Here is a 16,528-nt window from a genome sequence, read left to right on the forward strand (position 1 = left end):
TTGTTTTTTTTCCTTGAAGGTATTTTGTTTCTCATCCAAGAAGCTTCTTCAGTTCTGAATGGGGAGAGGGAGGGGAACCTGAAGAAGCTTCTTGGATGAGAAGTGAAAAGTCTTCAAGGAAAAACCAAAGGGAAGTCCAGTTGCCTTTTGAAAAAGCACATTTGGGACAGCCACAACCTAGATGACTGAGAATCTCCATAGATAACTATTAGAAATCTTTATATTTTGCTTTAGCTCCCAAGCTCTTGTACCTTGAATGGGCTGCTATTGGAAGTACAAAAGCATGAAGTAATGCTAGAATAAACAATCCATGAGAGGATTGAGCCAAAGATTTTAGGTGGAAAATTGTCAGCAAGAAATTTATTTTATTTTGTCAATTATCTACCGTGTTTCCCCGAAAATCAGACCCTGTCTTATATTTTTTTGAACCCTGAAATAAGCGCTTGGCCTTATTGCCATGCACTCAAAAGCCCGATTGGGTTTATTATCAGGGGATGTCTTATTTTTGGGGAAACAGGGTATATAAGATAACAGGTAAAAGTATAAACATAATTTGGATACATGTAAAGAGTAAGTAAAAGGGAATATTAGGACAAGGATGGTAGGCATGCAGGTGCACTTATGCACTCCTCTTTGAGCAACTCTATTCCGATTGACTGGACAGCCACTTGTCAGAAATGGTATATGGTGACTTGCTGGAGCAGGGGGTTGGACTAGATGACCTACAAGATCTCTTCCAATTCTGTTTCTTTAATTGTAAGAATAGGGAAGAAATTTAACTGGTTCCTTCTGCAGAACCACCCCCCTTGAGTTATTGGCCTTAATACTGCTGCAGAAGAGTTACGTAATTCCTTTCTGGGAACGCGCTACCGGTAGAACCCAGCCTTTTTCGCATGAAATAAAATACAGCGATTTAAAAATAAACCACGTGCCTTTACTGACCAATTGCGAGCCAGCACCAATTTACTCCCATTGGGAGGACGCCTGCAAAAATCTGTCCCCATAAATCCTGTATTAAAATAGGTTCGAATGAAAACTGACGAATAGTAGCATCATTTACAAATTATTATTTAAAAATATGGTAGATGTAATCATCTTTTTAAAGTTTATATTTTTATCGGGCACTCAGTTAGACAAAAGGCGCCAAAAAACAACAACCGCGCGGGGTCCTCAGCGCAGGTCCCTGCAGTAGCTTCCGCTTACGCCCATCACCTAACGGAAGTGGCTTTCTTTATGCTGTGACCGAGTCTCGGCATTAACTCGTCGAACCCCTCCCCTTTGTGTAAGGTAAGCTGTTTTTTGATAATCGCCCTTTTATCGGCTCTCCCGGTTAGTCATCCGTCGTATATCGAGGTAGGTACAGTTTCTTCGGGCATTTGCTTTCCCGATTCTTCTTTTTTGGATGGTCATTTCTTTATCCCCGCGCCCAAATTTACAGTTGGGAGCGTGCGCCGTAGACCCTTGTCATTGTAGTTAAAGCCTTGAAATTAAAGATGGCGCCTTTTCTTGCGCGATGGGTGCGTTTCTTGGGCCGATCGTAATCGAGAAACATCGGCCGCTCACTATTACTCTCGTCTTCTTGGCCTGGTTCGTTAGATCGAGAGATCTCTTGTGCTCAACCCCAGCCAACAACTAGTCGACAAACCAATCATATATCTATATAATACGGCAGTTTTTGTAACACCACCATCCCTTCCATTTTTTTAAAACGGGGCCTTATCTGTAGAGGGGAAAAAAAATCTGAAGTATTGTCTAATGAGGCGGATGCAGTGATTTCTGGAGGTTCCCCCCCCCCACAACTGGCTTTGCAATATATGATTACATATTTTTACTGTAGTAATTAAGAATTACTGTTGCTAGCCAGGGTATCCTGCATTTGCTTCCTGATTATTTTTGGGATTAAATAGCTGCATCTTTCATGCGACAAGTTGCGTTGCCTGCTGAACAAGGGAAATACGTTAATGTGTATTAGCATTCATACAAATCGCGGGGGTGGGGGTTGCTGCCCAGGGTTAAATGGCTGCAAGGAGCTTAATTCCTTACTGAAAAGGTAAAAACTCCCTGACAAATTCAGTGTTAAAATACACAGGATCTCTTTTCTCCAGGATTTCTTCCTGGCTGCAGGAAGTGATCAGAAAAGTCAGGAGAAGGTGTTCCTAAGGTTTTCCTTACTGATCTTGCTTTGATAGCTGATTATAGAGTGAGATTTTTTTGGGGGGGGGATTTGCAAATGGTTGTTGAATCTGCCTTTTTCAGGGAAACATGGAAGCTGAGGTGCACCGCATGCAGCTGAACTGTTGCAGTACCAGTACTTCCAACATCGGTTGTCATGCTTTTTGCAAATATTGGGAGTTCAGCAGTAGACTTGCAGAGGTTGCTTATTGGTTATCCCTGTTTTAAGGCATAGATTATTACTTAAATCCTACCTGCATAGAGTTTACACTTTTATATGCATTCCAACCCTTTGATGTTTCCTACAAAAGGAACATACAGGCAGTCCTTGATTTAGAACTATAATTAAGACCAGAATTTCTATTGCTCAGCAAGGTGATTATTGAGCGAGTTGGATGTTTAATGAGTTATGCCCAGTTTTACTATCTTTTTTCCCATGGTGGTTGTTAAGCAAATAACTTGGTTATTAAGCAAATAGCTGCAATTAAGTGGATCATGTTAAGTGAATCTGGCTTCCTTTTGTGATTTAACTTGTTGGAAGCCAGTTGAAAGAGTGCAGTTGGCGATCACATGACCTTAGGAACCTGCAACCATCTTAAATACATACTAATTTGCCAAGTGCCCAGATTTTGATCATGTGACACTGGGATACCGTGACAGTCATGCGTGTGAGGACAGATCATAAATCATGTTTTTCAGTGCCATTGTAACTTTGGACAATCGCTGAATGAATGGTTGTAAATCTGTGTACAATAGTAGTACTTATGCCAACAAAACCATTTGGTATAATAACAATGGATGATTGATAATCTGTAGCTTGTATATTGATTTCATTGTGACTATCGGATCTTCTCTGCAAAATCAGGTAGTCACTGGATGGCAGTAAAATTAAACTGGATCTCACTTCCCCTTGGTGGCTGTTTGGATTTTTGCAGCCCAGATCTAGATTTTCAGTTTAAAAGTACTCTTTACACATACCTTTACAGGAGTCTTCAAAATTATTGAAAATTATTAAAATCAAAATAGCAAAAGAAAGTAACAGTCGAATCCTTGCTTGCATAAATTTGATTAAGGGTAAGAGATGTTCCATTTGTTCTATTTAATTAGCTAAAATATATATATTCTGATAAGTCTTCAGGATACTTTAACTTAAACCATTATTTACCAGAATTTTCAAGAGAATTTATAAAGAATGAAATTCTGCTAGAGTTTTTTTCTACTTAGTGAGATGATGGGCGTATCATGTTTGCTCATAATGGTAAGCCATGATATAGTTTCCTGCAACCAAGAATAATCTTGGGGGGGGGGGATTCCTGAGGTTGACTACTATGCCCTCAGTTACTTTCCTCTGTATCTCACCTGGCTTTTTAAGAGATTCTGGTAATAGGAAGATGGCATCATTTGCTGAAATCACCAAAATTATTTATCTGCAAGAACGAGTTAATAAAGCTCTATGCAATGGGAGTATGTCTCGGGTTAAATTTATTTTTGTGGTAGAATGGTTTAACGTGGTAGCCATTTTATGAATAGGCAAGTCTCTTGTGACAGCCATTGTGTGAGTTTATCACTTGCCCTCGAAGCCCTGAATGTTCCCCTAATCGTAGTGAAATGAACTTAAATCTTGTGCCATAATAACTTGGAATAGAGTTATAATACCATGCAATAGGAAGGGCCTTGGGCTAAGTTACGAATGTAGATGTCTTACTCTTGCAGATGCTTCATGGTCTGGTGCTACAACATGACCTTTCTCTTGAAAGGGTTAGAGGTCACTGTGGCTTGTAATGCTTTGTTTATTCGTGTTCTGCAGTATATTGATAATGTTGGGAATTTCCTTTCTAAAACACTTTGGCTCACTTAAGCCTTCATCTTAGTTTTTAGAGAGGGAGGCATCACCATGACCGAGAATGATGTTGACAATGAGCTGCTGGATTATGAAGATGATGAGGTGGAAAACCAAGCAGCTGGAGAAGGGGTGGATGTCCCATCTAAGAAAGACGTCAAGGGATCCTATGTCTCCATCCACAGTTCTGGCTTCCGTGATTTCCTATTAAAACCAGAACTCTTGCGTGCCATCGTTGATTGTGGCTTTGAGCACCCTTCAGAAGGTGAGTCGTGGTGATTTGTTCTGTGGAGAACTTGGGCTTCTGTGATCTCAGTGGCACCAGGTGTTAACTCTGTCCTTATTCTCAATGCAGTGCAACACGAGTGTATCCCACAGGCGATCTTGGGCATGGATGTCCTGTGCCAGGCCAAGTCTGGCATGGGCAAGACTGCTGTCTTTGTTCTCGCTACACTTCAACAGTTGGAACCAATAACAGGACAGGTATGTCAATGAAATCCAGACTCTCCCCCCCCCCCACGCAGATGATAAATGGGCACAGATGTTTGAAGCCTGATCATACAGGTGGGCTAAGAATAAGCAAGGGGGAATGGGAGAAATTACAAATTATTTTTGCCCTCTTTCACAGGTTTCTGTGCTGGTGATGTGTCACACGCGTGAACTGGCCTTCCAGATTAGTAAAGAATACGAACGGTTCTCCAAGTACATGCCTAGTGTCAAGGTAAGAGTCAGGAAGTTGTTCCTGTTCTGAATCGTCAAGACTCTGCTCTTGTTTACCATCATGGGAATAAAGAGAATAATTCTTAGAGAATTATTTCTTTGTTTATATTTATATGCCAACTCATGTGATCCTAGGCAGCTCACAAAAGCCATGTGACGTGAGTGATATCACTATATGCTCATTAAATAAAAAAACACATAGTGATGTGACCTTAACTTCTTTCCAAAAATATAATGAGGAAAGAACCATTCTAACCTCAGGACAGAGGGTTAACATCCGGCTGCTCCTAAAAAGGCTTATTTTGAAGCACCTTCCCCTTTAATTTCTCACAGATTAGGGATTTTGAGCCGTTTCTGTTTGCCATCATTGAGTGGGAGGGCAGAACGTACCTGGGTTAGAAGGTAACAGAGTTTCCTTGGTGAGATGGGTGGCATAGAAATTTGATAATTATAAAAAAAGATATGAACCATAAAAAACTTAATGCGTGCTAGTGCCTGAAGCTTGGTCAGTGCAATTTCTGCAAAACCAGTGTTGACTATAGCAAGGGAGCAGCTGTACTCAACGGTCGTAGCTTCTGAATTGACTTTAAGAGCAACCCTCAGCAAAACAGATTGCAGTATCCAAGTTCAAGTTAAGGACACATTACTGACACCATAGTCACCCAGTCTAGAAAAGGCTGCATTGGATAGCACAACTACCGTTTGCTGTTCCATCAGAGGACATGAATCCCAAAGGACCCAAAGTTGTTAACCTGCTGTTCCAGGGGTAGTATTAGCCTGTTCAGAGCTAAAGAAGCATTCTGGAAACTGATGGATACTAAACAAAACAGCACCTCCATCTTACTATGATCCATCTTCTAGGCTGTTCCATCTCATCTGTCCTCTGGGCCAGTGGTTCTCAGCCTGTGATCCGTGGACCCCTGAGGGGGCTGCAGTGTCATCATGGGAGATCCACGAAGGTTTGAAGAAATGTTATGAATTTAAATTTGAGTTAAGTCTTGGCTGTTTGTGGCCACAAAGTTCATTTAAAGGGGGTCTGTGGTAAAGAAAAGGTTGAGAACCACTGCTCTAGGCACTGGGGAAAGACTTAACATCTCTTTTAGCTTGGAACAGACATATAAAAACAAGAAAGGATTGAAAAGTTTTCTAGGGCTGTGTCAGATTCGGCTTAATATTCTGCTGTTTCCCACCCCTGGATACTCAGATGGTTGATTAAGCAGAATCTAGCAACCGTGCCTGACAATATTCTTTCATTCTTCCCTCCCATAGGTGGCAGTGTTCTTTGGAGGCCTGTCCATCAAGAAGGATGAAGAGGTTCTGAAGAAGAACTGCCCCCACATTGTGGTGGGGACCCCGGGCCGCATCCTGGCTTTGGCCCGCAACAAGAGCCTTAACCTCAAACATATCAAGCATTTCATCCTGGACGAATGTGACAAAATGCTTGAGCAGCTTGGTGAGTGTTGAGGGTATTGTGGAATAGAAAGAAAAGACAGGGCTTTAGAGCAGCCAGAAATCTACATTGTTCCCTTTGTAGACTTGAGTTTCTATGAAGGCAAGGAAGAATAGAAAAAAACTCCCTTCTTCTCAGGCCTTTGTTAGCTTACTTGGGGTACTTTCTGACTTTGGCTGTCTCTCTTTTAAAATTGAGGCACACTCAGTGTGATATGTAGAGAAGATAAATTTTAAAAATATATATTTTAATAGCAATAGCATTTACATTCATATGTCGCTCCATAGTGCTTTATAGCAACATCATAGATATATCCATTAATAGCAGTAGCACTTAGGTTTATATACTGCTCCATAGTGCTTTCACTCTGAGCAGTTTACCATTGTGAGCGTATTGCCCCCCAACAATCTTGAGTCCTCATTTTACTGACCTCAGAAGGATGAAAGGCTGAGTCAACCTTGAGCCAGTCACAATTGAACTGCTGGCAATGGGCAGAATTAGCCTGCAATTCTGCATTCTTACCACTGTGGCACCATGGTTCACAATAGCAACAGCACTCAGACCTATATACCGCTTTACAGGGCTTTATAGCCAGTCAGGATCAAACTGCTGTCAGTGGACAAAGTTAGCCTGCATTCTAACTACCGAGTCACCAGGGCTCTTTTTTCAAGGCTTTGAGATGCTTGTGTGCCTGTATTTTTAACCCAAGTCGCTATTGTTAACCTGACAAAACCTGTTAACCTATTGTTGGCCCTTCTTTCCTCCCAGATATGCGTCGAGATGTCCAGGAGATCTTCCGCATGACCCTGCATGAAAAGCAGGTCATGATGTTCAGTGCTACTCTCGGCAAGGAAATCCGCCCAGTGTGCCGCAAATTCATGCAAGACGTAATTAAAACCCTTCTACCTTCTTTACCCACCTGGCCGGTCAGCCTACCTCTCTCCCTCCCTCTCCCCATCCAAGGAAGGAGAAGGGGGCCGGCATGGAGAACACTACCACTCTTTACAGCTCATTGGGCTGCACCCTTGCTGCCCCTCACTTAGCCAGTTCTGCTAAGGCATCTCTAGGAGACATAACTTTCCGGAAGATCATTCGGGTGACGCTAAGAGCCTCCTTTGCACACACGAGCGACAGCACCTCTCCCAATAGGGTCAGAACAGCACTTCAGCTATTATCTTGATTTTGCCCCTCTGGCACACTTAGCTTAGAGATCATCTACATTTTACTTAGGGCGGATCCGTCCCAGAAGGGATCCTCTTTCTGCTTTCCCACCTGGCAAGCGGCGCAACATGGGCAGCGCTCCTTTGCTGCCCCAGTTCCCTCCCTCCGCGTGGAATTTGCCTGTTTGTGTCAGCGCCGTGCACGGAAGATCCTGGCCCACACACACACCCACGTTCGGAAGATCCTGGCCCACACACACCCAGGCAAGTGGTAGCCTTTTTTTTATTCCCCAAATCGTCCGCCCCCCCTCACCACCCCGCGTTAACCTGATACACACATTACGCACAAAGACACAACCGCGGCCTGTGTTGTTCCTGATCCTGCCCTTCCTTGCCCCGCCCCTCCCTGCCCACGCATTCTGGAGACCTGCGGCGAAAGACTCCCCGAGGGATCCGAACAATCGGAGGCAGCCCAGTGGAGCGGACGCCTGGTGACCCGGAGGAGAAGTTTTATCCTTTTTTGGAACGGGCAAAAAAGCATTATTTTCTGTAACCCTCTTCTCTCCTTCCCTCCCCCTGTGCCATATGGGAAAGGGATTTATTTCAGAGCCTTCGCAGTGGGGAGGGCAATAATCTGGGCATTTTCCCTAAGAGAGCCCCTAAATTATGAGGCAGAAAAGTTAACTCTTTAGAGGAGGGGGTGGGGAACGATGGCCCTTCGATGACTTGTGGACTTCGACTCCCAGAATTCCTGCTTGCTCGGGGATTCTGGGAGTTGAAGTCCAAGAGTCAGAAAAGGGCCATCGTTCCCCACCCCCCTGCTTTTAGAGTGCATTAATAAGAACGTTAGTTAACCCTGGAATGAGTTGAGTTCAAAATCAGGTGATTTTACTGGTCTGATGCGAGCAGATCAAAAATGATGTCTTCTCTTATATGGAAGGAAAGGAATGGCAGCTCCTTTTCTTTCATTGCCCAGATCTTGTTACCCCCTTTAGGCCAAGCAGGTTAAGATTCAACCCTCTGCATGGTTAAATGTTAAACGTCTTGGAGAAGTGACCAGTGGAAGTTAAGGTAGCTGGAGTCAATTAGTAAATCGCCTTTTTTCCCTACAAGTGGGGTGTTCATGTTTTTCTGGCAGTGAAAAAGGGATTATTGAAGCTTTGAATCTCTATTTGAAAAAGGGGATTATTTGAAGATCATACAGAGTCCTGATGTGACTCAAAATTCTTTTTAAGGTAACAATACTAATGTCATGTAACAGATATGTATTTTTAAAAGGTGATGTTAGCCCTCGTTCACAGAATATTTTGCAGGATAAATCCTTGGCTGAGAAGGGAGAACGCTGCTTCCTAGTGTGCACTGCTTAGGTGCATGTGGTTTTTTTGTTTTGTTTTTGGAGTGTTCTTGTCGGAAGGAGTTAGCCAGCCTTGGTTTTCTGGACCTGTCCTAAATAACAGGACCTGTGTGATAGAGAAAGTCGCTCCTGTGCACATCTGTGCTTCTTGTCCTCCCCCTCTCCCCTCCAAGGCCAGGTCAGTCTTACCTTGGTCTAACTGGCCCTGGATTTGCTTCTCAGCCTATGGAGATCTTCGTGGATGACGAGACCAAGCTGACACTGCACGGTCTGCAGCAGTACTATGTCAAACTGAAAGACAACGAGAAGAACCGCAAGCTGTTTGACCTGCTTGATGTGCTGGAGTTCAACCAGGTGCTTTCTGGAAATACAGCCTGTCTTGCGGTGGGGGGAGTGGTGGATGCAGGAGAGCCTAGAGCTGGCTAAATCCAGGTTATAAATTTATAACGACTTATAACCACTTCTTTAGCAAGCATTTGAAGTTACAACTGAAAAAAATGTGGCAGCTGGTCCTCACGCTTAACAACCATTGCAGTATCCCCATGGTCATGTGATCAAAACTTGGCAACCAGCATGTACGGGTAGTCCTTGACTTAACAGTTCGTTTAGGGACTGTTCAAAGTTACAACGGCGCGTATGAAAATGACGCATGACCGTTTTTCACCCTTTGCGACCATGGTGGCATTTCCACAGTGGCCTGATCAAAATTTGGCAACGGGACTCATGACAGTTACAGTATCCCGGGGTCATGTGATCAGCTTTTGTGACCTTCTGGTAAGCAAAGTCAATGGGGAAGCCAGATTCACCTAACAACCATGTTAACTAACAACAGTTGCAAGAAAGGTCATAAAATGAGGTGAAATTCACTTAACAAATATTTTCACTTAGAAACTGAAAGTTTTGGCTTAATTGTGGTGGAAAGTCAAGGACTACCTGTATTTACGACAGTTGCAGTGTCCTCAGATCATGTGATTCCTTTGGGACCCACCCAAACTGCTTCCAACAAGCAAAGTTAGTTAGATAAACCAGATTACTTTAACAATGGCTTGATTCACTTAACAGCCATCTGCTGAGCAAGGAAAATTCTGCACTGGTTGCAATCATAAGCCAAGAACCACCCTGTTTCCCCGAAAATAAGTCCTAGCGTGTTTTTATGCATGTGCCTAATATAAACCCTACACTCAAAATAAACCCACCTTAAGTGCACAGCTGGCTGCCCATTCTATATGGTTGCTTGCATTGCCATGAAGTGGGGTGGTGGTGGAGCTGCTCCATGTGCCATGCACTGGCTTATCTCAGGGCCCCTGCAGCCAGGTCATCCATACCCTGATGCCTGGCGGCGGCGGCAGAAACCCATGTGGCCAGCGGCCCACTTCTGCTTGCTCACGGTTGCAACAGAGCAGGAGATTGAGTGATGTGTTGGCGCTGTGGCTGTGAGGCAAGGCAGGTGTCGGCATGGATGGCCTGGCTGCGAGGGCCTTGAGGTAAGCCAGTGCAAGACACATGGGGCAGCTCCACCCACCCACCCCCACCTCATGGCATCAGTACTGGTGCACCATGCGGCCACCTATCTTGCTGCAAGGAGAACTGGGCTTCCCATACATGGTGTGTGGGGGGGAACAAGAACACACCCACACCCCGGAAAATAAGCCCTAACGCTTATTTTGAGGCCCAAAAGAAAATAAGACCCGGTTTTACTTTTGGGAAAACAGTATCTGTTCATCTTTAAAGACAGTTTGAGGATCTTAATTGAATGCTGGGAGCTGGCTGCTTCTGCTATGACTGTTATCTAAATTTTGTGCAAAAAAGTATCCTTGCCAGACAGGAGTTTTTGCTTATATTGCTCTGCAGAATAAAAGCTAACTGCCACTTTTTGACAGTCTCCGGAGTTGTCCGAGGGGGGGCTTCAACAAAACATAATTAAAGAAAGGTTCACTGGTGATTGACTTTCCCCTTCCTTTGCCTAGGTGGTCATCTTTGTGAAGTCTGTGCAGCGTTGCATAGCTCTGGCTCAGCTCTTGGTGGAGCAGAACTTCCCAGCCATTGCCATCCATAGGGGCATGCCCCAGGAAGAGAGGTGAGGCGGGATGGGCTTCTGGGTTCAGCTGCCTGCAGGGTCCTTTTGCTGTGATGAATTTGCTCAGACTAGAGTCTCTGACTTCTTCAGTGATGATGCTTTAAGCCCTGAGCAATGGCCCCTGCAGAAGCTGTTGTAACTTATCTTGCCAAAAACTTGATTTGTATGAAAAGGTACTAGAGAAAGAAATCGGTATCCTAGGGAGAAAAAGCTTGTTTCTCAGTTGAAATGTTTCAAAAAAGATTGCACTTTTAGCATACATTGCTTTTTGCAGGCACATCAAGATGAGCAGTGTTGGATCCTGAATATTAGGGGTTTGGAACCCACATTTTTCAGAAGTCTGGAATGTTTGATTTTCTGCTTTGGGGATCAGTTTGATGGTTTCTCTGAACCAGAAGCAGATTCATGTATTCCACAGGTAGCCTGCTCCTGAAACGAATGTTTTGTGTGGAATGCCATATCCGGGAAATTTCAGATCACCTCCAGAACTTTCATGAATACTGAACCTTTCCAGAGGAGATTTGAGATATTCCATTTTCAAATTAATGACTTTTACACACCCTGCATTTGCATGTGTATAATATGTGTAGAAAGAAGAAAGGTCTTGATGGGTTAGATCACAGTAATGGGAATTGAACATCTTATGAAGCAAAGGTTCAAAAAGTGTAAATTATGGATGAGGGATCACCAGTATCGCTTTATAGCGCATAAAGAATTTGAATGGGCCAAAAAAAAGTCCCCTATTTTAATTTTTTAGTTGGGAGAACCTTAGGAGGCCCATAGGTTTTTTGTGAAGGTTATATATAGCATTTCACCTTATAAAAGATCTTGACGAATCTTAAATTGGGCTCCTGGTTCCATCTTTTCAGGCTGGGCTTTGGAATGTCTCCCAAAGACCAGCATGGTGTTCAAAATAATTTGATTGATTAAATAAATAAATAATGTAATGCCTCAGAACTATGGGTGGCGTTTCCCAATGAAGAACACTACCATGTATTTGCTGTTTTGCAGATTGTCACGGTACCAGCAGTTCAAAGATTTCCAGCGTCGTATCTTGGTAGCCACCAATCTGTTTGGTCGTGGCATGGATATTGAGCGGGTCAACATCGCTTTCAACTACGATATGCCAGAGGATTCGGACACTTATTTGCACCGGGTAAGCTGAGCTGTCCCCAAAACAACCTAAATTTCCTGGGTTTAGGTGCCCAAATTGGGGATGGGTACGAAAGTCCAAGGTGTAGTTGCAGTGATGAGTTGCTCAGACTAGAGTCTCTGACTTTTTTCTGATGTCACTTTTCCAAGCTCCTGAGTAAGTGCCCTTGGTTGAAACCGCTTTGTTTTTAGTCCTGTACCGACCTTCGGCTGGGTTTGAATCCTATCTGGGGCTCCTGTGGAAAAAAAATTCATTTCCATCTTCTCATTTCTGGATTCTAGGTGGCTCGTGCTGGTCGCTTTGGCACAAAGGGCCTGGCAATCACTTTCGTGTCAGATGAGAACGATGCTAAGATCCTAAATGAAGTGCAGGATCGCTTCGAAGTGAACATCAGTGAACTGCCTGACGAAATCGATATCTCTTCCTACAGTAAGTGTGTTTTACCGATTCTCCTCAACTTAACGATCACTTTAGCCCAAAATTTATGTTGCCAGGTGAGACATTTGTTAAGCAGGTATTGCCCCGTGTTACAATCTTTCTTGCCTCAGTTGTTAAGTGAACTACTGCAATTGATAAGTTAGTAACCCAGTGGTTAAGGGAATCTGGCTTCCCTGTTGACTTTTCTTGTCAGAAGGTCACAAAAGGCAATCATACAACCCTGAAGCACAGCAAGGATCACCAATAGGAACCAATTGCCAAGTGTGTGAAAAATGCCCATGTCAATTTTTTCAGTGCCATTGTAATTCTGAACGATCACTAAACGGACTGTTGTAAATCGGGGATTACCTGTACTGTGCTTTAGCCCAGCCCACCACATCCTCACAAATAAGTATACCAGAAAGAGGATGTGGGGTGAAACACATGGTTGATGGCATAACGATATTGCCTGCTAAACATTTTGCAGAATAAAATGTTATATTTTCCAGATGAAATTGAAAAGTTGATGTTAATACTAAACATTCCCACTTCGTCTATATAGAAGAGCCACTTTCAGTATACAGATAGTCCTTGACTTAAGACCACAAATGAGTCCAAAATGTGTGTTGCTAAGTGAACCAGTTATGTGAATTCTGCCTCATTTTACAACCTTTCTTGTCACAGTTGTTAAGTCAATCATGGCAGTTATTAAAAGGGTTGTTAAGTGAATTTGGCTTCCCCATTGACTTTATTTACCAGGCCCAAGGTTGACTCAGCCTTCCATCCTTTATAAGGTAGGTAAAATGAGGACCCAGATTGTTGGGGGCAATAAAAGCTGACTTTGTATATAATATACAAATGGATGAAGACTATTGCTTAACACAATGTAAGCCGCCCTGAGTCTTCGGAGAAGGGCGGGATATAAATGCAATAAATAAATAAATAAATTTGTCAGAAGGTTGCAGAAGCTGATCACATTACCCTGAGACACTGCAACCGTCATAAATATGAGTCAGTTGCCAAGCATCTGAATTTTGATCATGTGACCATGGGGATGCTTCAACAGTCACAAGTTAGAAAAATGATCATACATCACTTTTTTTCAGTATTATTGTAACTTTGAATGGTCACTAAACAAACTTGTAAATCCAGGACTACCTGTAGTCTCTTCAGACCTTGGTTTAATTTTAATTGTACTTACTGTATTTTTCGGACTACAAGACGTACCTAAATTTAGAAGACGAAACCAACAAAGTTTTTGGCCTCTGTGTACCCCATTTTTTTGGCCCGTTTTCTAGGCTTTTTTTTTTTTTGGTCCCAATTTTTTCAGAAAAACAACCTGAAAAAATCCTCAAAAACGGGCTGAAAAAAGGCCCGAAAATGGGTGTGCGGAGGCAAAAACACCCCGGCCAGTGGGTGGGCAGGGCTTTGGCAATATTCTGTCTATAAGACGTACAGACATTTTCACCCTCTTTTGGGAGACAAAAATGTGCATCTTATAGTCCGAAAAATACGGTACTTAACATTCTAGTGATTTAATATGGTAGATTAAAGTAGACACCCTTTTGTGTATTGGTTCTTCCTTAGCTGATTTTTGTTCATTTTAATCTTAATATTTATCATTTGAATGTTTTATATCGGGGGTGTCAACTCAATTTCATTGAGGGCAGCATCAGGGTTGTTTGACCTCAGACGGGGCGGGGGGGGGGAAGGCATGGCCAGCTTGATGTCACTTGTTTTGGGGGCGCCAGTGGCGGCCTGCGCACTCTGCCAGCGAAAACAGAGCTTGGGAGGGCTGAGCGAGGCCCTCCCAAGCTCAGTTTTCACTGACAGAGGGTTGCAGGAGCCCATTGCAGCCGAAAACAGAACTGCCCTCCCAAGCTCTGTTTTTGCTGCAGAGGCCCCGCGGGCTGGTCCTTCACTGTTTCCAGGGTGGCCCCCACGGGCTGAATCGGAGCACCCCACGGGCTGAATTCAGCTCACAGGCCTTGAGTTTGACACCCCTGTTTTTATATTATGCCTCCCAGGGTTGCTTGATAAATGGGTGATATCTAAATTTAATAAATAAATAAAACAAAACAAATTGATATTTCAGAGAAACATAGCTCTTTTATGGTTTAAAGTGGTTCCCCCCACTTTATAAGCTGGGGGAACAGAACAACATTGGGTTTTGAGTGAACATAAAGAAGTTGAGGTATCTTAAGGGGAAGACATCGCAAAATAAGCGAGCGTAGAAAAGGGATTTTCTGCTCTTCAGAGGGAGTTAGATTTGCTTCGAATTAACAATGGGCCCTTTTCATTTAAGTCAGGAGCTGTTCACTTTCCCTGTTCTTGCCTGACGCCTTCTCTCTTTTTTCAGTTGAACAGACCCGATAAAATGGGAGGAGGGCTCGCCTCTCCATGTTGACCTTGGTTTTAATTCCTGACCTCTGCCACTTTCCTGAAACTTCACATTTAATTTCACCTGATGGAGAAAGAAGTGACTTGACTGTCTGGAATACAAACCCACCCCGGTCCTGTGGCAAGGAGAGAAGAGCTCCTGTCACTTAGCTACGCGTAGTAGTGAAAACGAGGCTGATCACAACAAACCTCCATTGCTCATTGAGAGAGAGAGCTCTTTGGGGTTGGAAGCCTCCTTGCTTGACCGGCACCCAAGACGAAAGGAGCAATTTCCTGTCGATGCTTTTAATACAAAAAAGAGACTTGACTTTCAGACGGATGTTCTCACTGCCTGCCTACCAGAAAGGGTTTTTTTTTTTTTTTTTGGGTGGGAGTGGGATTCCACATGTTGCATTGCTCCACTGTGTTCTCCAGTCAGCAGGTCATCTTCCCCACTGCTCTGACGGGAAGCACAAAAGAAAAGGGGGAGGGAGCTGAGGTGTGTGTGGGGGGTTTGCTCTTGTGAATTTGTGGCATTCAAAAATTGTGTTTTGTTTTAAATGAGGTGACTTCCTCGAATGGGAGAAACTTACGAAAACGAGCTTCCTTTTATAACATTCTCTCATGCCATTTTAAAATCCACTTTTAATATTTTTCCCCCCTCCCGTGTATTCCTCATGGCTTTCAACTTTGTCTGCATGTTAACATTACTTCCATCCCTGCTGGTATCTTCTGGCGGGTAAACTAGTAGTGAAAGTTAGTCATGTTTTAGCTATGGCTTGTTCTCTCTCTCTCTTTCTCTCTCACTCTCCCACCCTTTGAGACCCTCTTATTATTATTTTTGGTAATAAAGGAGCCCAGCTCTTAAGGGTGACTGATTAAACTAGTCTTGTGAATAAACATTTTGCTGGTATTTCGTTTTTTAGGATTTTGGCTCCATTGCATCTAACATAACTGTTGTTTTTTCTTACTGTGAACACACTGGCCCACATTAAATATGAAATTCTGTTGCCTGCTCTCAAGATGCTATATGGAACAAAACTGACTGAAACTGGACTGAATCAGATGCCTGAGAAGTATTTATTCAGGTGGATGTAAAACCAGCAGTAAGAGGACCAAGTTCAAAATTGGACAGTCACTTGTACGCTAAGGCCTGAGTGATTACAACTGGCCTTTTAGTGAATACTTGGTTAATAACAGCTATGAGAATGTGAGGATGCATGATTGATTCATCTGGGCCATGTACAAGTAGTCCTTGACTTATGACCTTAATGGAGCCTGCTTACCACAGTTGTATTTGCGGCAGTCATTTAAGCAAATCATCCTGGTTTGTTAAATGAAGATGGTTATTAAATGAACACTGATCATTAAGCAAACCGATGGCTTGCTATGGACATTAAGCAAATTGATGGCTACGCTATATGTAATTGCCAAAACCTGGAAGCGCAAGTATTCAATAAAACATTTGTGAAACATGATGATGTGATTATAGGACACTGGAAATTATAAATGACCACGTTGCAGAGTGCCTGAAATCTGGTCATGTGACCATGAGGGGAGAACAAAACTGGGTCATAACTAGCCCCAAGGTAGGTTGTACTTTTGAACTGTTGCTGAGCAAGCAGTCATAAATCAACTCCCTGTAGAAAGGCCTAGTTTAATGGAATATGTGAGATGACCACTTTTATTTGACACTTCTCTACAATCTTTCCAGGGTTTGTGTCTGGTGAGGACACAAATCCCTAATAAAGGCGCTCCTTGATCCTCCCAGTTGAAACTTTGTCTACCTCATTCAAAGAACTCCCA

General features: G+C 43.2%; 1 protein-coding gene and 1 non-coding gene across 3 annotated transcripts; both read left to right on the forward strand.

Annotated features, from left to right (window-relative positions):
* Positions 1-1,144: 1,144 nt before the first annotated feature.
* On the forward strand, positions 1,145-16,200 carry DDX39B (DExD-box helicase 39B). 2 transcript variants are annotated; one of them, XM_058170182.1, is made up of 11 exons: positions 1,145-1,287; positions 4,044-4,277; positions 4,368-4,495; positions 4,641-4,733; positions 6,002-6,185; positions 6,951-7,069; positions 8,919-9,050; positions 10,664-10,773; positions 11,785-11,929; positions 12,208-12,355; positions 14,703-16,200. In XM_058170182.1, the coding sequence occupies exons 2-11, from the start codon at positions 4,067-4,069 to the stop codon at positions 14,717-14,719; spliced, it is 1,287 nt and encodes a 428-aa protein (XP_058026165.1). In that variant the 5' UTR covers positions 1,145-1,287; positions 4,044-4,066; the 3' UTR covers positions 14,720-16,200. The 2 variants fall into 2 exon arrangements, with proteins under 2 accessions (XP_058026165.1, XP_058026166.1); XM_058170183.1 differs by having other exon boundaries at positions 1,223-1,353.
* On the forward strand, positions 12,016-12,085 carry LOC131193773 (small nucleolar RNA SNORD52). Its single transcript, XR_009154025.1, has one exon. It is a non-coding gene; the product is annotated as a small nucleolar RNA SNORD52 (small nucleolar RNA).
* Positions 16,201-16,528: the final 328 nt, after the last annotated feature.

The sequence above is a fragment of the Ahaetulla prasina genome, chromosome 2 (genome assembly GCF_028640845.1).
Source record: "Ahaetulla prasina isolate Xishuangbanna chromosome 2, ASM2864084v1, whole genome shotgun sequence".
Lineage (NCBI taxonomy): Eukaryota > Metazoa > Chordata > Lepidosauria > Squamata > Colubridae > Ahaetulla > Ahaetulla prasina.